General features: G+C 42.0%; 2 protein-coding genes across 2 annotated transcripts in view; both read right to left on the reverse strand.

The window, feature by feature from the left end:
* Nucleotides 1-7789: 7789 nt before the first annotated feature.
* On the reverse strand, nucleotides 7790-20211 carry LOC145414882 (kielin/chordin-like protein). Its single transcript, XM_080284299.1, has 14 exons — nucleotides 20130-20211; nucleotides 16782-16919; nucleotides 16521-16655; nucleotides 15608-15760; nucleotides 15179-15395; nucleotides 14334-14531; nucleotides 13504-13698; nucleotides 12683-12880; nucleotides 10764-10958; nucleotides 10344-10538; nucleotides 9803-9997; nucleotides 8686-8904; nucleotides 8165-8295; nucleotides 7790-7938 (listed from the first exon to the last, which is right to left on the reverse strand). Exons 1-14 carry the CDS (start codon nucleotides 20209-20211, stop codon nucleotides 7790-7792), a joined length of 2400 nt encoding a protein of 799 aa, XP_080140425.1.
* Nucleotides 20212-20353: 142 nt separating this feature from the next.
* Nucleotides 20354-25080, reverse strand: part of LOC145414883 (uncharacterized) — a 9893-nt gene continuing 5166 nt past the window's right edge. Inside the window, exons 3-9 of the mRNA XM_080284300.1 lie at nucleotides 24726-24807; nucleotides 24293-24467; nucleotides 23558-23997; nucleotides 22291-23141; nucleotides 21771-21982; nucleotides 21201-21428; nucleotides 20354-20671 (exon numbers count right to left, since the gene is read on the reverse strand). Coding sequence (XP_080140426.1) covers nucleotides 20354-20671; nucleotides 21201-21428; nucleotides 21771-21982; nucleotides 22291-23141; nucleotides 23558-23997; nucleotides 24293-24467; nucleotides 24726-24807 — 2306 coding nt within the window. The remainder of the gene's footprint in view (nucleotides 20672-21200; nucleotides 21429-21770; nucleotides 21983-22290; nucleotides 23142-23557; nucleotides 23998-24292; nucleotides 24468-24725; nucleotides 24808-25080) is intronic.

The raw sequence follows: 25080 nt of genomic DNA on the forward strand, positions 1-25080 counted from the left end.
CTTTCCCCATTTTGACTAGCTTCATTGCCCACTACTTCCATCCTTTACATATTATGTACTGCTTGCTAGATAGTTGTTTGTTATACCAGTATTATTTTTTCTTGACAATGTTAGGTTCAACATTTTTTCAATGAAATTTAACCGACATTTTGACGAGCTATTTATTTACGTTCATTTTATACAAATCCAATTATTTGTATCACCTGCGGAGTATTATTTCAACTTGTGGATAGGTTATGTACCATACTGTACTGTACTAATTACAGTATATGAATCATCTGTGTCATTTCCAGTGCATTAGGGTGATTTCTGTTAGTTTGGCTGGCTTGAAAAACATCATTGCCAGATGCCGTGTATCCCAAACGGGGTGGCCAAGGGCTTAGAGTTAATTGTTTTACAGGGAGGGGCACTAATCCTCCACCAACCCCACTTGACACGTAGGGATGCCAACAGCATCTGGTGTTCCCAGGCAGTCACCCATCCAAGTACTAACCAGACCCAACATTGCTTAATAGTTAGCTATACATAAACAGTATTTTATATATATATATACACATACACACAGGTATACCCTGGTTTAACAATGCAATTGGTTAGGTAAAAATCCATCGCTTGGCAGAGTATCATATCTTGGGATACATTTAATATGTAAAGTATAGGGATGCATTTTTGAGACTTGGGTTTCCCCCCAACAATGTCCTAAATCCACCCAAATGAGTCCAAAAACAAGTTTCTAGCAAACCTAAACCCCCAAATAGCTTTTAAACAAGCTAAACTAAGCCTAAAAGCAGTTTGTAACTCACCTAAACCCAAAAATATATTTGAAAATCATCAAATGTCTGGAAAAATCAAACTTAGTAAATTGTATTCCAAAATGACAATGTTCACCCCACCTATGACTAAAACACATTAATCTAAGTCTAAAAACAGTTTATAAATCAACCTAAACACGAAATTTAAATCTATCATCAAAATCGGTCAAAAAAAAAAGGGGGGGGGGAAGAAAACCCACTGTTAAACCAGGGTTTGGCCATCATTAGGTGGGGTAAGGTGGTATTTCTACCCCCATCATTAAGCCGTGGTATCGCATCTAGAGGTATCGTATCTCGGGGTAGACCTGTGTGTGTGTGTGTGTGTGTGTGTGTGTGTGTGTGTGTGTGTGTGTGTGTGTGTGTGTGTGTGTGTGTGTGTGTGTGGGTGTTTTTTTTTTATGTGTCCGACTCTGGGCATAGGCTTCACAGCCTGCTATCAAGGCCCAGTAGTCCTCCTACATACCATACACCTCTCCACATGTCACCACTTCGGCGCTAACACCCACCGTCCATATTGAATACATGCTAGGGCTGTCTCATACAGTATCTATATATATACCGGTATATATATATATATATATATATATATATATATACAGTATATATATTGCCAGACGCCTCAATCCCGTTTGGGGTGGCCACAAACAAATCGCCTCCAAGTCGCCCTGTCCCCCGCCATTTCACTGCCCTGCTCCCAACTCACACCCCCCTCTCTCATATACCTCTCCACCCCATCCCTCCATCTCATCCTCGGCCTCCCCCTCCCTCTTCCCCCCTCCACCTCACTCACATACACTCTCTTCGTCAGTCTTTCACCCTCCATCCTCTCCACATGGCCAAACCACCTCAGTGTGTTCCTCATAACGCTTCCTATCACATCCACATCCACACCACAACGCTCCTTTATATCCTCATTCGTCAGCCTGTCTCTCCACGTGACTCCACAGGCTCCTCTTAAATAACTCATTTCCACTGCTCTCGCTCTTGACTTGTGTCCTTCCAACAATGTCCAAGCTTCACTTCCGTACATTAGAGTTGGTATCACAATACTGTCATGTAGTAACTTTTTCACTTCCATGCTCACTTCCCTGTTTCTTATCACTGCTTTCAAGGAACCAGCAACCTTTCTTCCCTGCTGTACCCTTTCAAGCACTTCACCCTCCAAACCTCCATCCTTACTCATCACACTACCCATATACTTAAACGTACTCACATTTTCCAATTCCTCACCATCTAACCTCGCTGTACATTCACTAACTTCACCTCTCTCAAAGACCATCACCTTACTCTTCCCTACATTCACCTTTAGGTTCCGTTTCTTACACACTCTCTCAAACTCATCCACCAAGCCTTGCAGCTCCCCTTCGTCTTCACTCAACAACACAGTATCATCTGCAAACAACAGTACAGGGAGTTTCCAAACACTATCCTCTCTCACCAGGGCCACTCCAACATCCACTACCCTACCTTGTACCTCTTTTATTACCCCATCCATGTACAGATTGAACAACCATGGAGACATGACACATCCCTGTTTCAAACCAACTTTCAAAGAGAAAAATTCACTTAGTTCACCATCCACACGCACTGCAGCCTTCGCACCATCGTACATACTCTTCACAGCATTCAACAACTTCCCATCTACTTCATATATTCTTAACACTTTCCACAATCCTTGTCTATCCACCCTGTCATATGCTTTCTCCAAATCCATGAAAGCCGCATACAACTTCTTTCCCTTCTCTAGAAACTTTTCCACTAAAGATCTAAGAATGAATATCTGATCTACACAACCTCTTCCCTTCCTAAGGCCTCCCTGTTCTTCTCCAACTAATTTCTCTGTTCTTTCTCTAACTCTGTCTATAAGTATCCTACCATACAATTTTCCTATTATACTAAGAAGACAAATGCCCCTATGATTACCACACACTTCTTTTTCCCATTTTCCTTTGTACAAGGGAATAATATATATATAAATATATATATATATATATATATATATATATATATATATATATATATATATATACATATGTACAGTATATGATGTATTATATACTGTATTTATACATATGATTTATATGGTACATAAATGGTAATGACAATTAGTGGTAGGTGGGGGGTGCTCACCACCCACTCACTCGATACAGTGCTCCTCTTGGATGACTGCCCTTTCCTTTCTTCCACCCTCTTCAATCTTTCTTTCCTTCATTCTTTCATCTTCCTTAGGCCTCCAGGTGACTCTACACTGTGAGACAAGCCAAATGGTTTCCTGTACACCAAGAAACCATTTACTATGCTGGGTGGGTAACCATATACAGGGTAACCAAATCATGGGGCCTGGTGGTTTAATGGGTAATTAAGGCATTCCAATCGGACTGAGCCTGTGCAGGTTTATATCCAAGGGATGGTTGGAGTTTATTGCTCATGTAATGCCACTCACGGATGAGTGAGACTGGTCATTCAGATCTTAAATATCAGGACCAACTTGCCTAACCCTGGGCTCCTACACTCCTCATGGGGAAGCACAGGATTGAAGATGGTAACGACAATAAATCCTGAAGTTATTCTGTGCATATTTGGGTCATTTCTGGTTTGGGAAGGTTTGGTACGTCTTAGTCAGTCGACAATACTATTAAGAAAAAACTTGCAGGAAAAGAAAAACCATGTGATTTCCTTTTAGTTGTTAATGACCAATAAAACTCTGAGGAGCAATCAATGAAGGGGTAAATTAATGCTAATATACATCCTTTTAGCCTCTACCCTAAAATTAATTTACATAAAATCAAAATAGCAGGGAAACTAAAACTGTCTGGGCAAAGTATAAAATTCTAAGAAAAAAATCCCAATATGTGCAAGAAAATGCAAATCTCAAGTCCATCCTAACCAGACATGGGGTAATAGTAATATCTAATAGTAACAGAAGGCAAAGTAAGAGAATTGTATACAGAATTACTTTCCCATTACAGACACTTCTTTAACACCATTTACCATAATCAATAAAAACAGCCTTCTCACCTTGGTTACCTGTTGGCTGCTCTCCAAGCTGCAGGTACACCACAGGAGACCGTGCAGAATAGAGAGTGGTCAACTGGTCATCAGATGATCCAGACATACAGTACTTGTGCATTCCGTGGAACAGCCTCCCAACAATAATGAAAATAATAACCATTTTCAATTAATACTGTTATCGTAAATAATATATTAACAGTAATGGCAACATTAATTGATGAAAAAGTAATAGTAATAGTTGACCACTAATTATTATAGTAATAGAGAGCAACTGAAATTAATAGTAAGAGAAACACGGTAACAGACCCCATGTCTGATCCTTACTGGGGGAAAAAAAAAAAAAACTACCACAAAAAAATGTGGCTGGCCCTGGCTGAAAACTTCAAAACTATATGAAAAATCCTGAACAAAAATAGTCAGCAGATGACTATAAATCACGTCTTTGGGCACCAAGGATGAAAGGCTTCTAGCACCTCTTAGCGATTTACTCTGAATGGACATCCTTTGGGACATGTAAAACACTGAAACTACAAAAAAAAAAAAAAAAAAGTTTAAACTATACCAGACAGCAAAAACGTTAACGAAATACAGAAATCGCTAAAGAGGTGCACCGTACCCTAAACAAACCAAGTAATCTTTCAACACATTTGGCATATTGTTCATCTTCAAAGACTTCGAACTACAGGGGTCAAATTAAGCCTGAAATAATCCCTAGATTACCACGGTGTTCTAAGCTGAATAATTACCGTCTAATGGGAAGAAAATCGAAGTAAGAATCCGAGGTTTCCATAAGCCATATTGGACACGATGGATCAAGTCTGCCTAGATTCCAAATATAATCCTCCTCTTACTTAATTCTAGCACCGATTTCAATACAATTAAAGTTCTATATCTACTGGTATTTCATCCACGAATACAATAAATAAACAAAAACTTAGAAAAACATACCTTTGAGAGTGATCCACGAGGCACCCTCCCAAGATAGCTACACCATCAGCATCACACAAGACAGGGGCTTTTCCGGCATCATCCACCTGCCAGACGTACGATTTATGAGAAAAAAAAAAAAAAAAAAAGCCATATTCTTGTGTTATGCTACTTTTTCTGCTTTCAAATTACCAGTTAAATAATTACTGGCAACGAAGTAGCTTCAAGATGACAAAAAAGGTAAGGATAACGATGGACCTCATCTAACTGCCAGACGTACGATTAAAATTTGGAAAAAAAAAAATCATGGAGATAGTTGAATCAGTGTCACCACATGAAGGTCTCTCTCCACATTCAAAATTCAAATCTGCGAGGCACGTAGATGACGGGATGAAGTTACATCAGTGCCACTACACGAAATGGGAGAAATGGAGTTCCCCCGAGCTAAGCCCTGTATTGGACTATATAGCCCCGCTAGGGTTACAGGAGCGAGCTACCACTCCCGGCACGGCAGCCCGGGCGAGGCTCGAACTCGCAATCCCCCGATTACGAGTCCAGCGCGCTACCGCGCCCCCCCGCCACTACACGAGAGTCCCTCTTTACCACATAATGCAAATACGTGCTACCGCACAGACATCTCTCGCCGCTCAGACCAAACATCTCAGCAACCGGCTCTTCAAGGACACAACCTTTTCCTATTGTATCTTTGCTGTCACTAGACTTTATTCCAGAAAATTAACTAAACATTTTAAAATACAGCCTTCATGAACACTTCATGAGGGCACTTAAAAAGTAACAGGAAAAATAGAAATTACTGCCCGAGACGGAGGGGGTTAAGGGATTCCAACTAACCACTTGCGTCCTAAGATATATTTTGTACTCCGTTACTGTTGTCAGGATATTACAGTTAGGGGTTAGTAGCTGTTAAACTATCCTTCTGTTCATCTGACGTAGTTAAAAGTCCAAATAGAATTTTAAATTGTCATCGGATTGAAATCCCACCAATTCATTTCTAGCTACCAAATTTTGGAGGGTACAAGGGTACAGTACGTCCTCAGGCTAAAGGGATTAACCGAGCTTGTTTGAAGACTCCATCATAAACTCCTTCGGTCTGGAAACAATAAGTGACTTCTAGTTGAAAAGGTTGACTTTGTATCGCATTAGACGTACTGTGTTCTCTTTTCTCGTCACAATATGACTGCAGTGTAAATGGACGGCTCCACAGCTGCCAGTCATGCAAGCATCTCCTACCCCCAAGCACAGGGAAAATCAGCATCTAGCAAACCGCGTTCCATTTCAGTTGTCTCTGGTCACAGTCTGCCTTAACTTGTTCTCTGCCATGTTCGACCCGTATCAGTCCATGCAATTTCAGTCATCCACTGGCACTTTTTTTTTTTTTGTGTGTGTGTGTAAAGTTCAGATTCTTTCATACCCTAAGTTGTCAATCAAAGCCTTCATAATCTCCTTGTGCCACTCCTACAGATGTATCGGTAGATCAACAGCGATATCTGCAGATTTTTAGGGCAATTTCAGATTGTCGGATTTTGTTTGGAAAAAAAGAGGCTTAATCTACAGATTTTTGCATCAGAAGACTTTCATAAAATATAGAATTTTCATCGTGAATGAAATACTATCTATCTATCTATTGCCAGACACCATAATCCCGTACGGGGTGGCCATTTGACTAGTTATATGTTTTACAGGGAGGGGCATTAACCCTCCACCAACCCACTTGACACGTAGGGAGCACGTATGGTTTGGTTATATGGTTACCACCCAGCGTTGTTTATGGTTTCTTGGCTTACAGGAAACCATTTGGCTTGTCACTCAATGTAAAGCCACCTGTAACGGGAAAAAAAAAAAAAAAAAAAGCAATAAGTAGTGACAGGAAAGATGGGAGAAATAGGAAGAGAGGATGGCAGACACAGAAAAAGAATGATAAAGGCTAAGGAAGAAGTAGGCAGCACTACATCAAGTGAGTGGATAATGGTCGCCACCACCTACCACTAAATGAGATAGTAAACATACATATTGCTTTAGTTTTGTTTTAAGTTTCTTAATAAAATAACATTTTACATTCTGTGTGAACTACGGGCTACATTAGTAGCTACTCTGAAAACCAAGCTCTGCCGTTGTAGGATATACAGTGGAGATGCAAAGAATTACAAAACCTCGAGAGTAAAAGCTTTGTGCTTACAGACTCACGCTTGCGTCCAGTGCTATATTGGACTAAAAAAAAAAAAAAAGAAAAAAAAAAAAAAAAACATTTTCATCCTGGTTCATTGCCAAGTGTAGTAATTTTGGAGGGGAAGTTTATTTTTAAGCAAGGAGATTCATTGCTACCTCATGAGTAGGACTCCAAAATTCATGCAACCACTGTTTTGTTTAAAGCTGTGAGACCCAAGTTCCATCCGATGAAGCTTCTATACAATATACCGTTTTTTGAGAAAAGACATTCCTTACCATTATATATATATATATATATATATATATATATATTATATATATATATATATATATATATATATATTATATATTTTTTTTTTTTACCTCTGTAGTATCAACTAATGTTACTTCCCCTGTCAGTGATAATTTGAAGCGATCTTGGTGCTGTGAAAATTGTACAAAATGTATAACTTACAAGTCCTCCTTTTCCACTTTCTATTGCAGATTGTATTATAATGGTTTTCGCTGAATGGTCATTTGGGGGGTCTACAGATGACTTTCTGGCATTTGGCATCAAGACTCGAAATTTTTGGGTGGAAACACCTATTCATATTTTCACAGCTATGCAGTTCTATCCTTGGATTATGTCTTTCTGCATTAGATAATTCAGTCATACAGGACCATTTGTCTAACCAGATATTGTTTAGATAAAGGCCAAGTAAGCATAAGTAAACCAAATAAATTTTAGTTTTTCAGAGTAAAAAAAAATTGTAGAAGAAACCTTGACAAAGTAGGCTTACATGAAATATTTTATTTATACATTTTATATACAACTCAAATTTAGCTATGTTACAAGTCTTTGGTATCTCAGTCTATGGCAAAGGATCTACACATATCCTGCCGCAGTATCCTTTACAACACTTCTTTGCTCCCGGGCAGGCGCTGTCAATGGCACATTCGTCGACTGGGTTGTGGCAGACTCTGAAGCCGAAGATCACTGGGCAAAATCCAGGTTTCTCATCTAGAGAAGGATTTAAGATTTACCTTAATTTTCAACAGCCTGCATAATCCTTTACATCCAGCAACCGAGAGACTTTACTTACGAAGTTTCCGAACTAGTGGGATTAGGTAAAGCCCTAATTAACTTCGTCTTTACAGCAGAAACACAGATTCAGGGCTTCATTAGCCATTTATAAATTTAAAAGCCAAACTTTTATACCGATGCAAGTGAAAAAAATTGTTTTTACCTGGAACGCACTCTCTGCCGCATCCCGCAACGAGGCAACACCGTCCCCTGTAGCAGTCTGCGTCACTGTTACACTGGTCATTGTAAATCACACACACGCGGCCAAAACTATTCGGGTCTGGGCACGCCGAGCTGCTTAGGGAGAGGAACTAATGTCATACGAAGGTCTTTAAGGCGATTCGTTGTAGCCACAAATGAGAATCTCGATTCTCGAGAAATACTGTTTAGAGACTAATCTTACTGCTGGGCGAAAAATACTAATTTTTTCAGAAACATACTGAAACTGCTTTCATGGTCAATACTAAAGAGGGATTGTTGGCATTATATGGGACGGGGACATCAATACTAGTTAAGAGTGCCTAGTGATCGAGGAAAATGCGCGTTCAGAAAGAATATTGAAATTTTTAGCATCTGTCCTCATTTGCTAGAAAACCGTCCTTAGAAAAGAATCATTGACAAAATTCATCAACTCTAGCAACGAACATTTTGACCAGAAACTTATTTCGGTCAGACCATACTTACGAGCACGTCCAGTTGTGGCAGCAGTTTAAGACTTCTATTTTACATCCAGAATGTGGGGGCGGTGGCAGGGGAGGGCAAGGGATGTGGGACTTCTGGATGCCGGTGGCGGTGCAGGTCAGAGTGAAGCAGGGGTCGGCAGGGTCAGGCCACACATCACCCACCTCGTGTCTCCTACCAGCTTCGTCCACACACCCGCTGAGGAGAGCCAGTTTATTGCTCCTTCCAAAACAGTACGGAATGTATATGCGTAAGAGCCAGTTTATCTTATGCACTGCTCAATATTTTTTACGCAAACCACCTTAACCCAGTTTGCACCAAGCGATTATCCAAAAATATGAAAATCCCCTGAGAGGCTTTCACCTTATGAACTAACAAATCATATTCTTGTTTATAAGAGGTTACGGTTGTGAAACCCCATGTGGTTTACGAGAAGCACTTTGCTCTTGCTAATAAAAAAAAAAAAAAAAAAAAAAAATACGAGCCACTCTGACTCTCCGCACCCACAATTTGACGGGTTAAAGAAATTTTCTTGAGGTAGTGCCGGCATTTGGCTAATAGAACTCATTAATACGGGTGGCGGCCATTACATAGACCAGGCGGGTTCTCTTCCCAGGATGTCTATTATCAGGTTAAATAAACTAGATTGCTTAAAATACTTTTTCCATCTTAATTTAAAATAATTTTTCCATCTTAATTCACAAGACTTTATAAGTCTTGACAAATGGGAGAAATGGAGTTCCCCCGAGCCAAGCCCTGTATTGGACTATATAGTCCCGCTAGGGTTACAGGAGCGAGCTACCACTCCCAGCACGGGCGAGGCTCGAACTCTCAATCCCCCGATTAAGAGTCCAGCGCGCTACCACTGTGCTACCGCGTCCCCACAAGTCTTGACAAGTGTTCATTTTATTTTACTTGACAAGGCAGGCAGTTAATTATATAATTGCCAGTCGATTATTCCGGCTAACGTGGGCCACTCTGCTAATAATTAGAGCTCTAATATTAACCGTATCCGTTTTACCTAGTTCCTTTCCGACTGGCGAGAAATCAAATCTAAAGCAATTCCGCAATTAAATCGCCGAAATTAGTTCACAAGAATATTAATAATGATTATACTTACCCACACTCCCACATTCCGCAACACTCGTGAGGCTCATGCACCCATGTGCAGTGCTTGCTGGGGCGCGGCTGCATAGGGGCACAATCAATGACGAGGGTGGCGATGCCGGACTCAAAGCAGGTGTGGATGAGGCAGGGAGTGTCCGACCATTCCTCGCCCACTGCGCGCCTGCGTCCATCATCATCAACGCAGAATCTGTTGAGAAACATTTAAGATACTCAAGACTCTCCCATAGATCAAATTCTTCAGATATGCCAGTAAAATGAGAAAAAATCTGGTCACGGGCCTCCATACTCAGTTATAGATATCAGGAAAACAAAAGGGAAATCGTTCCATTGGTCAGCTTCCAGCAAATAGCACCAAACTGATCAAGGTACAATCATCACCCCTTGGGCAGCTGACCTTCTCCGAACAGCTATAACCAGTATCTTCATATTTCCCTAGATTTCATACTCTCAATAATCATCATTACCTTGACAGCCATACCATTGTAATACCTAAAGCAATTTGACATTTACTACAAACTTTCAACCATCCTTACCTGCAGTCCCATCGTTCACAACAGCCCATAGCTACTTTGGTGCATCCTGCGTGTGGCTGTGGTGGGAGAGGTATACAGTCCACAGGGAAGCTAGTTTTACCATTGGGTGTGCACATGTGGGTCGTGCACGGGTCACCGAGCTCTGTCCAGGTCGTACCCACTTCATGGTGAACTCCGACAGAGTCCACACACCCGCTGTGGGATTATTCTCTTTCAGATGTACTAAATTTTTAAATCGCCCTAAGACTAGGGTGTCTGGGCTAGGTAACATTACATCCTTTACTCCCGTCTGCTCTGCTGATGGCGATGTGTACACAGACGTATATCTAAACAAGGACATAAGCAAGGTTACTTATATTTGTTGCTACGAAAATTTGTTCCACGACTGTCTTTAAAACACTGACTTAAAACTAGACTTACGAGCAGTTCCACTGTTGGCAGCAACCGTCAGTGACCAAGGTGCAGCCTGCGTGTGGCCGTGGTGGAGGCAGTGCACACGCTACCTGGAAGCTGATTATGCCACTCTCAGTGCACATGTGGGTCTTACATCTGTCAACCTTGTCTGTCCACGTTGAACCAAGTTCGTGGTGCATTCCTGACTCGTCCACACACCCTCTGAAAAATGTTAAAGTTTTATCAATTTCATTAAAGCTATAGAATTATGGAGAAAAATCAGATTCAAATTTCTCAAGAGATCATGGGTCTCTTCTAGGTTTTAGATAAATATATATACAATTTTTTTTTTTTTTAACACCAAATACGGCACTGTAAAATCCCGTCAATTTAAATAAACCCTACTTCAGCTCGGCAAAAATGTTTTAAGTTTTTGACGAACAACCCATGAAAAATACAAGGTACGCCAATACTTAACAGATTTACATCCAAACCTTAGAGGCTGTCTTAAGACTTCAAATAGGATGGTTTTTGAACTATAGCAAAATAAGGATTTCAGCTACACCGATCATATCTTCAATATCACCACAAAGAAAAGGGGGACAGCAGTTCTCGTCAGTGCAGTCATACGTTCACGTCCAGTTGTGGCAGCAGTCGATTAAGTCCACTTTAGAGCCAGCATGTGGTTGTGGTGGCAGGCGAGGGGACAGTTAATGGACCTCTGGATGCAGGTGGTGGTAGTGTAAGAGGGTGAAGCAGGAGTCTGGCGTGGCAGACCCACATCTCTCCCACCTGTCTCCTGGTATCAATAGAGTCCACCCCCACCGTCTACCCACTTGTGGTAAAATTTGTTCTAGGCACAGACCGTTACGATCTTCAACCATTTACTTCCCTGTTCTGATTAGCATCAAGATGCACGGATTTCAGTGGTCAAAGTTCAAAAGTATAATAATGTTGAAATTTAGAGGATCAAAGGGGTTTAAGATTTCCATTGGAGGTCTTGCCAAAAAAGGCTAAACTTGTTCTTCTGCATTTGTCTTAGCTCTTAAGGCCAGATATAGTGCCTTTATCCGAATATGAATTTTTAAAAGGCAATTTTATGCTTAAATTATTTAGGGAATGCAATCTCCATTTCATGCCAAGTGTAGACATCCATTATCACCGATGCAGTGTATTATTTACAAGCTAACAAGCACAACAGCTGTGACACATGCAAATTTACAGTATAGTACTCACGAGGAGTTTCACTACTCACGGCAGCCGTACTTTTCTGCACCCCGCGTGAGGTCGTGGCGCGAGATGTGGGCATGACAAGCTTATACCACTGGCATCGTACACGAGGGTCGTACACGGGTCAGGTACAATCCGAACGAGTCTACACAACCACTTTGTAAAAATGATACTGACCAGTTTAATCAAACTGCCTAGTCTATGGATCTAGTTTTTTTTTTGTCTATTATATACTTATATCATAAGCATTCAGTAGTTAATTGATTACGTCCAAACAGTGCAATGAACATTAATGTGCCACGATTAAGGTTACTTTATACCGTGACTTTTTAGCCTTTATTTTTTACCACAACCGTACTATGTTCGGTCAATTCCTCTCCCAGTGTCCACATATTTACCACAAGAAATTGAATAACCTAATCCACGTGCAGTTGGTCAATGTTCTTCGTGCATCTGCATATTTTTGGCAGAGATTGGTAGACGACAAAAGTAACAATACCACTCTTAGTACATATGTGGGTCGTACACGCCTCAGTCTGGTACGTCCAAACCTCATCAGATTCATAAAGCACTAGTGAGCTCACCAAGTAGATTAAAAAAAAAAAAAAAAGTTACTTTCACATGAAACTCACTTAATCTGTATTGTATATCACCATCGCAAGGCCAGCTGTAGTGTTCGTATTTACATTATAATCCAAGAAAGCAGACATACTCACGAGCACGTCCAGTTGTAACAGCAGTTGACAATATCTAGCGTACATCCAGAGTGCGGGGATGGTGGCAGAGGAGGGCAGGGGATGTGGGACTTCTGGATGCCGCTGGTAGTGCAGGCGAGGGTGAAGCAGGGGTCTGTAGGGTCAGGCCACACCTCACCCTCCTTTCTCCCGTTACCACTAGAGTCCACACATCCGCTCCTGTAGTGAAGACACCGATATGGTAAGGTTTCCCAGTCAAGACCCTTTTCATTATGAAATTTAAACTGTCCAGATTGAACATCGCTATAAGGGAAATTCCTCAGTTTAACGTAAGGATCTTTCATGCATCGGCATTCTCCATGTATCTAGATTTGCAGATTGCAATTTTAAATACAAAATTTTGTCACGCAAATTTGTTTCGTTACACCGTCTTTAAGTGACCAAACAATGCTATTTTTGTACAATATACAAGTATTTAAGACTTACTTTCTCGGAAAAGCAGTGCAGATATTTTTGTTTAACATTTTAACTATACGTAAAACCTACATTTAACCCCTCCGCTACAAGTTATTAAGTACTGTGGCACATCATTACATGGGGAAAGGGGGGGGATGGACTTGGAAGCATTTATCATCCGCTTTTATGAGCCCATGGTTATTCAGAATAAATCAGATAACAGATTCCTGCAACCGACGATTAGAATCCAAACCATGAGGGGGATTAACTACAGCAAAGGTGTTACTATAACACCCCTATCTGCCAGAAATTGACAGGAATTAAAAGAAAAATGTATGGCAATCCGTAAACAAATCTAGGGAAAAAAAGCAACGAACAAGACTCACGTGCAATTCCACTCTTCACAGCAGTCCACTATGACTCGCGTACACCTTGTGTGAGGCTGTGGTTGCAGAGGTGGGCAGTGCACGGGGAAGTTTATTATACCACCGTCTGTGCACATACGGGTTGTACACGGGTCTGCCGGGTCTGTCCAGGCTTCGCCTACTTCACGGCGCATTCCAGCAGAATCCACACACCCGCTGAGCAAATGTGGTAAAGTGATCCAGTATTATCCCCCCCGTCTTAATTCACTCCGTATAAGTACTCATTAAATTCACTCCGTATAAGTACTCATTAAATATTGCAGTTACATGCCGATACTGACAGTTGGCAACTCTAAGTTAATAACCGAACACTTCAAAAGTGCTCCAAATTTATTCCTGCTTAATTCTAAGTTCTAAGTTTTAGATCTGCACTCAAGTGGTTTTGAAAAGTTCGGTTAAGTTAAGGACTTTGCTAACTCTTTGATTAAGAAACATTCCAGCATATACAGTACTCTTGTTTGTCAGTTCAGGATGTCACATCGAGTTACACAGCAGGACAGGCCAAGTTGCTACGTACCAGTAAATATTTGTGGCATAATTTACCATTTACAGTGCGTACCATCCCTGCTTACGCAAGGCATCTTTGTTTTGTTTTACCCACTGAACATTTAACAGGGTAAAAAGAAAATATCCAATACAAGTGCCTGCTGTTAAGAGGGTGGAGGCCATTTAAGTGCAAATGTTTTATGCCACATTTAAACTTTACAAAGACCACTCTAGAGTGGGTGGTCGAAAACTCCTACTGACCAACAAACTAAAGGTGCTGCGTTCACACTAGGCAAACTGCTCACGTGCATTTCCACTTGAAGCAGCAGCCTACTGGTTCCACTGTACATCTAGAGTGTGGGAGTGGTGGCAGAGAAGGGCAGGGGCTGCGGGACCTCCGGATACCGGTGGTGGTGCAGGAGAGGATGAAACAGGGGTCGGCGGGGTCAGGCCACACGTCACCCACCTCGTGTCTGTTTCCAACCTCGTCCACACATCCAGTACTGGAATTTTGTTATTACAGTTTAGTTCAGTATATATATAATAAAGGCTTAACTTCAATGATTTCAAATCATACTATAACCAGCACTGTCAAATTCCTATGACCATTGAGAACCCTCTATTTCAGAGTTATACTTTCAGGAATTTAGTTTCTACTTTGCTCCCCACGTCAATTATGCCCACTGGTATAAAGTAGCACCACTATGTTTGTACCCATTCTACCGAGGACAACCAAATTTTGTGGCCTTCATGTTCAGTTCTATGAATCTGCAGCAAAGCTAAATAATACTTATACCCGGCACCACCCCTGCTGATCCCATGTTACAATATCCTATCACTTTACGCAAAGACATTTTCTTTGCTTCCCACTGCATTGCCAAATGTGATGTATATGCAGAAGGGAGGACCAGTTTAATGAAGACTTCATGTGGCCTACCAGCTTGAAAGGCCGATAAGAATTGTTTAATATGACTAACACGTAGTCCTGTGTAGTGATCTTGTGGTAGATTTTTTTTTTTTTTTTTTTAAGTGTAAAATAGTCATTTACTGTAAAATAGTACAAACCATTTTTTTTTTTCTTAGCTGCGCAAGTAGAGAGTCTGCTACACAACTTCAACTCCTATGGCGATGTCTACGCTTCCCTCCTTACCTTAGTGTGCAGTCCCAGATGGGACAGCACTCCCCAGGTCTCTGTATGCAGTGTCGCTCAGGGGCGGGGGGACACTTGGGTCTCACTGACCGACACGTCACTATCCCACCCTCGCACCGACACAGGCGGCACGGAGTTTCAAACCATTCTGAACCTTCCTCACGAATTACGCCGTTGCCCTGGACACAGAACCTAACTTTTGCCTCACAGTACTGACCTGGAATTTATGTAGAAGTCTAGTACTGGATTTACAGAATAATGTATGGATATACAATTCAATTTTCTTGGAATGAGACTTTCAAATAATGTAACATCGTTGCAGGAAAGTAAAAAATTTTTAAAGTTCCTAATACGAGCCATGCAGCTGGGAAATTACAAGTTTCTCGGGCACCTACTTTAATTGCCCAATCGATCCACCATGAATCTTACCATAGGTCTGAGGAATCTGTACTGGGACTATAGTAGCTGTGAAGAATGGCTTTATCGCGTGTAGTTTGGCCCCACACACCAGGTTAATGCAACATTCCGGCAAATGCCATATAACTTTGCCCAAGGGGTAGGTTGTCCCGTTGAAGCAGCAATCTGGGGAGAGGGATATTAAGTCAAACAAAGGAAGAGATGAAGGGGTAAGTGGAGAGAGACTGGAGAGTTTGAGGGAAGGCAGTCAAATGGTACAGCGATGTGGATTAAATGTGGCCACCTCTTGCAGGAATGAATAGTTCGGCAATAGTAAGCTGTTACAACATACCTTTTAAAGTGTTACAATATCACCACTTTACGTAAAATATCGCCCAAGTACCATGTCCAGTTATTCCCTTAAAACCCCACATACTGTACTATTTCCAGTTATTCCCTTAAAACCCATATATTTTTTACGCAAAATGTTTTACAGATTTTAACTGAAGACCGTAAAAAAAAAATCCTTTTAGTTACCCGGCTGCATAGCAAGTCTAGAAAAGCTTGGCTCAATAAAGCTTTGAATAAGATAGTCTTACTTGGTTTGCGAATGGAACAATGCAGTCAAAGCATGCCGATTAGAAAGTCTTTAACTTTAATCTGTAATGTCTTATTTCATAGTGAAAAGCCTCATTACACCAAAATCCTCCTGAAATTTAAACAAGCTTGACCACTGAAAAGGGAGGGTTATGCGAAACATCTACGGAAAGCGCAAGCAAGCTTTCCACGCCACGAAAGCTACTATATGTCACCCGATTAGATTTTTAATTACTACGAAATTCATTTCAAGATACTACTTAAAGGTTTATGAAATCGCTGACTTCATACTTGGGGTGAAGCATAACATCCTACAGAAATTTACTAGCCTTTGCACAATACTAATTACCGTTTGAGAACCTATCACATATGGGACAGCAGCCATATTTGTCGCAGCAGTCTCCGAATTCTTTAGTGCCAGTCTGGTACACACAACACTCGTAGGATCCACTGCAGTCAAGCCGCCGCACCCATGCTTTTGTTACTGAAAAAAGGTTGTAACATTAAAGTAAGCACTGTGTGAAAACCTTTATGAATCAGTAATCAGTCATACCTTAATGGGAAATATTGCCTTTCAAGTACCGAAAGAAACATCTGGAGATTACTTTACCTGTATCTTTAAAAACAAAGTCGCAGTCATCAGGACAACCCCTTTGTTGTTTGCAGCATTCAATGAACTCCGGAGAACCGAAAGTGAAACGACAGCACCGGAGACCTGCAGTGCTACCATCGCCGCCATCACCTAAAGCTAAAGGGGGTTGAAATTTTACAATACAAGAGACTAATCCGTTATATCTTTAGCATTTTCTCAAATTACTAATTAAGATTATAAGAAAGATTAGTATGTCACAAAGACAGCAAAACTTCTAAAGACATGAAATCTCCAGATCCAATAAAGTACACAAACCTTTGTCAGCATTAATCTCAAGACTTCGAAAGCTTAACACCATACCTGACACCACACCACAGAGGAGAGATAAGACAACAATAACAAAATCCATTTTTAAACCACGCAGTCTACAGCCCAACGGAAAATCCTGAAAATAAAAAGAAACATGACAAAACTATCACACGTTGAAAAAAATATATGCACAAAAAAATAAAACATATGCAAGAATAAACAACTATAAAATTAACATTCCACAAAAAAAATGTAATCACAGAAACGATATAAAAAAAAATCTTACCATCATGCATGCTTGGTTGCTGCGGGGTTTGATCTACAACTGCGCCCGGTAATGGATTAGAAGGTGCCTCTTCACCTCGTCTCCACCCGCCCCCCCCCTGCCGTTCCCCCTCCCCCTCGCTTAACACCCTCCCCTCCTCCCCTACTTCACACCCTCCCACCACTCCACCCTTGCACTAACTGTCCTATCCTCATCTTCATGTAGAAATGCATTTAGTCATAGTGTTCTCTCGTTAAACAAATGAACCACAAGGACCGTTTCTGTTTGCTTTCCTTTGTACAGCCTTGGTACACTCACTTGTCTGCCACACCCCAGTCGAAGCTCCGAGACTTAAGCCGAAGCTCCCTAACACCTTTTCTTAAGCGACTTATTTTGCTTAGTATACCTTATTGTCCTCTTTTGTGTTATATAAATCCTTCAAACACTGCCATACTCTGCATAAATAGCGTACGAAAGGATATTAACCAGCCGTATCCAAAAATAAATCGCTAAGGAAGAGGTGTTAGGGAGATTCTTAACCCATTATCCCTGGCGAATCATTCTACACATTACATCTCGATCCGTCTTGTAAGGCACTTATAAAAACCACGTCAATAATAAAGTGAGATAAGTAACATACAAGAGAATGCAAGTCAATAACATGGAAAATTAATCGCTCAGGGAAAGATTTTAAGATGTCTATATATGTCACTGATGAACATCATGTCAATAAAAAAACATATAACATACGAGAAAGTTAGGATAAAACATGAAAAATAAACCGCTTAGGAAAAGGTATTAAGAACTATGTCAGAACACGGTTTAGGAAGCCCCCAAGCACCTGTTTTTCACTGGTTTATTATTTCTCCCTGTAACATAAAATTTCTGACACCACAGCCATTTCGCTCCAAAGTATTTTTTTCTGTAATTTTTTCCATCACCAGACGATTATATTCAGCTTAGAGAGACGTCCTGCAGTGAAAGAGTGAATAATGGGCTGTAGAATTAATCCCATCGTTAGTGTGTGTGTGTGTGTGTGTGTGTGTGTGTGTGTGTGTGTGTGTGTGTGTGTGTGTGTGTGTGTGTGTGTGTGTGTGTGTGTGTGTTTATTCTTGCAACCTCCAGACGTTTTGGGCATATAGGAGACTGTGTGTGTGTGTGTGTGTGTGTGTGTGTGTGTGTGTGTGTGTGTGTGTGTGTTAAAGGATAAATAAATAATACATCTAACCCCTCCAGTTCAAAAGGCGTCCCTATGCTGAATAAAATCGTCCGTCGGCGTTCAGAATAAAATCATAACAAAATCGGATGCACAGGGTTAACCTCTTAGTTTAAAGTGAATGCGGGTGTATTAATTTCTTGTCGTATATATATTTTTCTCTATAAAAATTGACAGATTAGGCTAAATTTGCTCCAAAATATTTCTACTAGTTTCATATTAATACTGTTAGATTTTTACATTAACACTTATTTTAAAAACCTAATCTAAGTACCCTAACAAACATCACCCTGACATACAAATTACTAGGTTATTCTAATGACTAAACTGATCTCTTTCTTTCTTTGCTTTAGAACAATGAAATGCTGTTGGATATAATTTCACTTTCGTAAGATGCAGTGAGCTACCGATACTGTCATCACCTGAAGCGTAACTGTGTAGAGGTGCAGCATATTTTGTTAAATAGGATGGAAAAGGTAAAGTATATCGTGTGTGTGTGTGTGTGTGTGTGTGTGTGTGTGTGTGTGTGTGTGTGTGTGTGTGTGTGTGTGTGTGTGTGTGTGTGTGTGTGTGTGTGTGTGTGTGTAGTTTGTTTTGTACCACTGAATGCACCTTATATATCAATTAGAAAGCACACTGAGAGAGCATACCTCCGCCAGTTGCCATTAAAAAATTCGGATCCGGATACGGATTCGGATCCGCCCCAAAATTTAATAAATTCTTTCATGGCCCATGGCCCACCCTTCCAAAAAATTTCATTGAAATTCATAGAGAGTTTTTGGAGATATTGTGAGGGATATTCCGGATCCGGATTCGAATCCGCCCCAAAATTTAATCACTTCTTTCTTGGCCCATGGCCCAGCCTTCCACAAAATTTCACTGAAATTCATTGAGAACTTTTGGAGATATCGTCTGGACTCTGGACAAACAAACAGTCAGACAGACAGACAAACATAGGTGAATATATCACTTCCAAACCAGAGGGACAGTTGCATCAGAGCTAACACAGCTTAACTGGACCTTCTTGTTCATACTGGCTACTTCGTTTTATACTTCTGAATGTGCATGTGTAAAGTTTTCTCATATATGGCAGGGCCAGTTGTTTCTAAATGTCACAAATAAGACCTACCTCATTTAGTAAACACTGATTAATTCGTCCGCCTTACGTCCTTCGACCTTAAACACGTCGTTTTTTTCGTAGTGATGGTGGTGCTTGTGGTAGGTAGTGATAATGAATGTGATAATAAAGATGACTGTGACTGTGGTGCTGTCAGTGATGGTAGTGATGATAACAGTGACGAACATTTGTCAGAGTCTTTACTAGGGTACGCAGAACTACGTCCAAACGTTTCATTTATACTAAACTGAAATTCAACACGATATATATTCGCTATAAAGGGAAAATGTTGCTGCTGTGGTTACACTCTTACGATTAGAAAATAAATACATCAGGAATGTGAAACCGATGGTGATGATTGTAGTGGGTAACAGATCAGACGGGAATGATGTGTGGCGGATGGAGAGGAGGTGGTGTGACAAAGGGAAGGGGGCGTGAGTTAGGTGAATTAAATTATACCTATCAACTGCACAAGGGTTCGATATTTGATGGCGGGAGCTTTTGCGACCTTTACCTCCTTGAACGGGAAGGGGAATGGCATAATTATGGGGATACGGAGGGATAGGTATGACAAAGGGGGAGAAGTGAAAGATACATTGCATATATTACATCCCAGCCAAAGACGACGTTGCTATTTTATTTTTGTCTGTGTGCCCGTCTGTCTTTCTAAACCAACCCCCTCGCTATATGATATAAGCCAGGTAGCCAATGATGAATCCCACAATCAGAAGGAAGGTAAATACTTTGGCGAACAGTTCGAGCAGCTCTACTGAAATGCTATGCGCCAATCTACACCTCCCTCTTAAACCCTTTTTCCCCACGTCTCTCAGGAACTGGGGGAGAGGCTTCACTTTGGTCGGGGTTTTAAGATCCGTCTGGCTGAAGAGGCGGTTGTCGATCAGGATGTGGAAGATGATAACCAAGAAGGTGAGCCCTACGCAGAACAGGAGCCAAATGTCCACCATCTTAAAGTAGGACGTCTTGGGCAGCGAGGAGGAAGCCTGGGATGGGATAATGAAGACAGCTGTTGACTCCTTCCCATTGATGACTTAGATTTCATTACACTCTTACTATCTCCAGGCGGTTTTATTCACCTTGGCCTACATTTCTTGAACTGAAGGGGTTAGATATAGCTTTCAGTTACCTCCTCTCTACTCAGGTGCTTTCCAAAGGTGAGGAAGATTACCTAGCGGTAGCTGGAATATATTTTAAATGATGTACTCTGGCTAACAGAAAGAGGTTAAACTACTTTACTACGAGGATATCTTTTAAATTTTTATTCTACTTATCTTTAGATCCCGTATTCAGCTTTTAAAAGACTTTTTGAATCATGGAAGTTAGATATAGCCTTCATTAACCTAAACGGCTAAAAAAAAAAAAAATGCTCGACATTAGTTAGCTTAATAGATGTCCTTGGACTGATGGGCCTAAAATTAAAACAAGAAGAAATCCTTGCAGTGAAAAAGTTGACATTCTTAACACTTTCATCCACCCAGTCTCACTCCCAGCCACCCTCATCCTCATCCCCACCTGAGCGAAGAGTGTAGCAAGGACGAGGAGGGACGTGAGGGCCACCATTACCCTCACGTCGAAGATGGCTGTCCTGAAGAAGAGGGTGAGATAGCTGATGACTGTGAGGATGAGGGAGGGGATGTAAATGGTGAGGATAGAGTTGCCGTACAGTCGAGTCATGGGCACACGGATCCTGGCTTCCCCTGGCTGGTAGTTTTTCTCTAGTAGTACCTTCAGTTCCTCGATCTGGCGAAAGGAATGTGTCATCACTGCTGTTACCACCACCAACACCATCTTCGGCATCACCTTACCCTGTATCTTCATTTGGAGAAGAGAATCATCATCAACATCATCACAGACACATTTATATAATGAGAGAAGGGCATATTTGTCACCATCATCATCATAGCCCTATCTGTATTTTGATAATCTGAGAACGGCATACTTATCGTCATCATCATCATCATCATCAGTTTAACCCTGTATCAGTCGTAATATGATGTCCAGGGAAGAGTGACACGATAGAAAGAACCTGATCATCAAGCGCATTTCCGTACCATTTATCGACTCAACAACAAATCCCCCTACCTTATACTCATTGAGGACTTGGCTGCCCAGGTAGGTGACGGAGGAGTTCGGGTGCACGTCCAGGAATGACACCTGTCCTGAGACCACCTGCAGATGCACGTCACAATACTGGGAGTCGAAGGGGTAGAGAGTGAGGTCGAACTGACAAGCGTAAACCGTGCTGTACTTGCGGCTCACTGACAGCGGGTTCGTCTCACCTGAATAGACGTCCACTGGGAAGGAAAATAGTATGAATTCTTTAGTTTTAGGCAATGGATGTGTTTTCATAGAGGTTATCCAAGCATAATCGCTGAACTCTACAGTGTTCGATTATCATCAGTCACTGCTGTCATTCTGATCCTGTTTTCACTAATACAGTATAGTAGGTAGCTAGGACGCCAAGACATGATGGCAGAGAAAAAAATATTCCATCCGTTTACGACTAATATTGGTCACGGCACACACACACACACACACACACGCACACACACGCACACACGCACACACACACACACACACACACGCGTATTCTTTCTGTTACCTTCCGCAGCCGCCCCCTCGTCTCTGCCCAGCGGTGGAGCCTGCCTCTTGACCAAAGTAACGGCGTCGGTGGCCAGAAGAGAGGAGTCTATGGTGTCTGTGTTGAGCAGCTTGACCAGGGGAGACCAGAGCTTCATCATAGTGTCTAGACGGGGACTGTTAAGGCTGTCATTGGTCTTGAGGTTGTAGTAATTGAGCCTATTATCAAACCAGCTCATCTCAATCTCGTAAGACAGCTTCATGGCCATCTCTACCGTCTGCACGTCGATGGATTTGATGATGAACTTGATGACGACCGGGAGTTTGGAGTCCTCTTTCCCCGGGACGCGAGGTGGCAGGTGCTGGTGATAGTCCAGGGGGAAGGAGATCAATTCACATTCCATCTCATCGCTCCGGTCCCGACAGTCGTATTTCAGGTCGCAGCGGAAATGGTGCGGGATGCAGGTACCGTCGTCGCAGGTGTAGTGGTGGCGGAGGCAGGGCGTGAGAAGCATCTGTCGTCTCCCTCCGCTCTCCTGCCCGCACACCTCTCGTTTTAGCCGCCACCACCTTCGACCCATCGGGAAATCCGGATCGAATAACTCCATGGTGGCTACGTTGTGGCCCAAAACGGAATCCATGTAGATCCAGGTTCCGTTTGTCTTCTTAATGTGATAGGTTCCGTAGCTCCTGAAAATCAAGCCCCCGTACTCCTCCTGGTAGGCCACAAAATACACGTTCCTCAGCTCCGGCTCACACGCTCCCAGGAAGGAGAATCGCTGCGGCTGAGTGAACGTACACAGAGCGCACCTGTCCCAAGCGCAGTCGTCGTCAATCAGTCCGTCCTGTCGCACCGCAGCGCAGTTTTCATACCTGTAGAGTTAAGGTGTTGTATTCCAGGTGACTAAAGAGACTTTCGCTGCACCTCCTCCTCGGCATTTTGTCTTCAAACATTAATAGGGCAAACTGTAGGATATTTGTACTAAAATTGTATTTAAAGAGAATATCAGTGTGAAGTAGGCATGACAAATCGCGACAAAGTGTTTCGAAGCTTACAACGCTATCTACACTATATCTGTAAATCAGAAGCTTCTAAATTGTCGGTAGGTGCACAGAATTCACAGAAGTAACTAGAAAATGCTAAAATTTCTAGAACACTTTAATGTATCCTTAATGTATCGACACAGATGTCCTAAATACAGCTAGATCACACCGAAACTCAGCATGAGATAAATGGTCATTTCCCCAGACCTGATACCGAAAACATTAAATTTAGCATTTCCACATACCTGTACCCATTCGGCTCATTAGGTGACCAGTAGGAGGAGTTGTCAACGTGCTTCTTGTCGTAGGAAGCGACCCACACGTCCTCTTCGTCCTTGTCGTTGAGGGCGCTCCAGTAATACAGGGGGCAGTGATCAGACTCAGGCCAGGTGACTTCGGACAAGTGGTAGAGCAGCTGCGCCTCCTCCAAGCTGGTGACGTGTGGTAAGTGTGTTCCAAGAGCCTCACAAACGTACTGGGCCACCGCGTCAGACACCTGAGGGAACCAGAAGTAGATATTCCCCTCCTCCTCCCGGCAGAACTTGGCGAGGGGTTGGTCGTAGCGGGTGGCGTTGTAGAGCGTCCAGCCCGCCTCCCACGAGATGAAATTGCCCTGCGGATCAGACTGACACAAAGCCATCCCAAGAATCTCTTCGTCGCTCAGAATCTTGTCCCAGACGTTCACCTGTAACACGTCTTTAGTCAGAGTGGGTAGTGATATGAATTAAGGTCAGCAGAAACAGAGTGATAGTTTTAATGGTATAGCACAAGCATAAGGATTATTTTAAGTTTTCCTCACTGTTTTAATATTTTCCTGCTGTTGCTGTTTGCTGTAGTTATCGTCTCCGTTCAGTTTGACATGTAAATATTCGGTTCTAAGCAACTGGGTATCTATATCACCTATCTCTAAATATAATGTAACGGGGGATTCTATCTTAATAAGGGAGGATTCACTTGAGGATGCCAGACCACCAGTAAACCTGTGCTATGTCGCCACTGAAGCTCTCCTCGGCGGCTTGTCCATTTCCCACCGCCGCATAGTCCCCAAAGGCGGGTCTGTCGACGAGGTAGTAGGCGTGCTGGACCACCTTACCGTCCAGGAAGGTTTGGATCAGTGTGCTGGTGTGGTTGTGGGTGAAGCACAGGTGGTACCATCTGCATAAACACACCAGTAAAGAATAATTAGAGAGCATTTCATTGTAACCCCCCGCCAAGGTGAAGTAACACATGGACGGAAAACAAGGGAATTATATGCAAAAATGTAATATCGTACAGTATGTGTATGTGAAAAATAAATATACAGCCACAACGTAGGACTAATATTTAATGGAGTATGTATATTCAACATCGACACCTAAATCCATGCATGGTAAAGAGGCAGGAGATAAATACAGAGTGTAGTTTGTGACGCACCTGAAGGCCCACAAATTTTTATCGAGGGGCATGAAGTGCCACGTGTGGGAGATAGCCACCCGCACCTTGTCCACCCACACCTCTGCCACGCCAACAGGTATCCAGCATCGCGACACATAAAAGAGAAAAGTAATATCAGCACTGAACTATAGATTGGCGTAAAAAGAATTAGAAAAACTGCAAGATATCTGTTTGCTTCACCTGAACTAAAATGTCACCTTCAGTGTAGCCTCTCACCTACCTTAAAATATCTCCCCTCATATCCTCCATCCACAACTTTATACTCTCCAACATTCTCCTTCACAATGCTCTTCCCCTCACAGTTCTCCCCTCCCTCCTTACCATCCTCCCCCCT

Source organism: Coenobita brevimanus, chromosome 101 (genome assembly GCF_032717465.1).
Source record: "Coenobita brevimanus isolate Jiangsu-jjx chromosome 101, ASM3271746v2, whole genome shotgun sequence".
Lineage (NCBI taxonomy): Eukaryota > Metazoa > Arthropoda > Malacostraca > Decapoda > Coenobitidae > Coenobita > Coenobita brevimanus.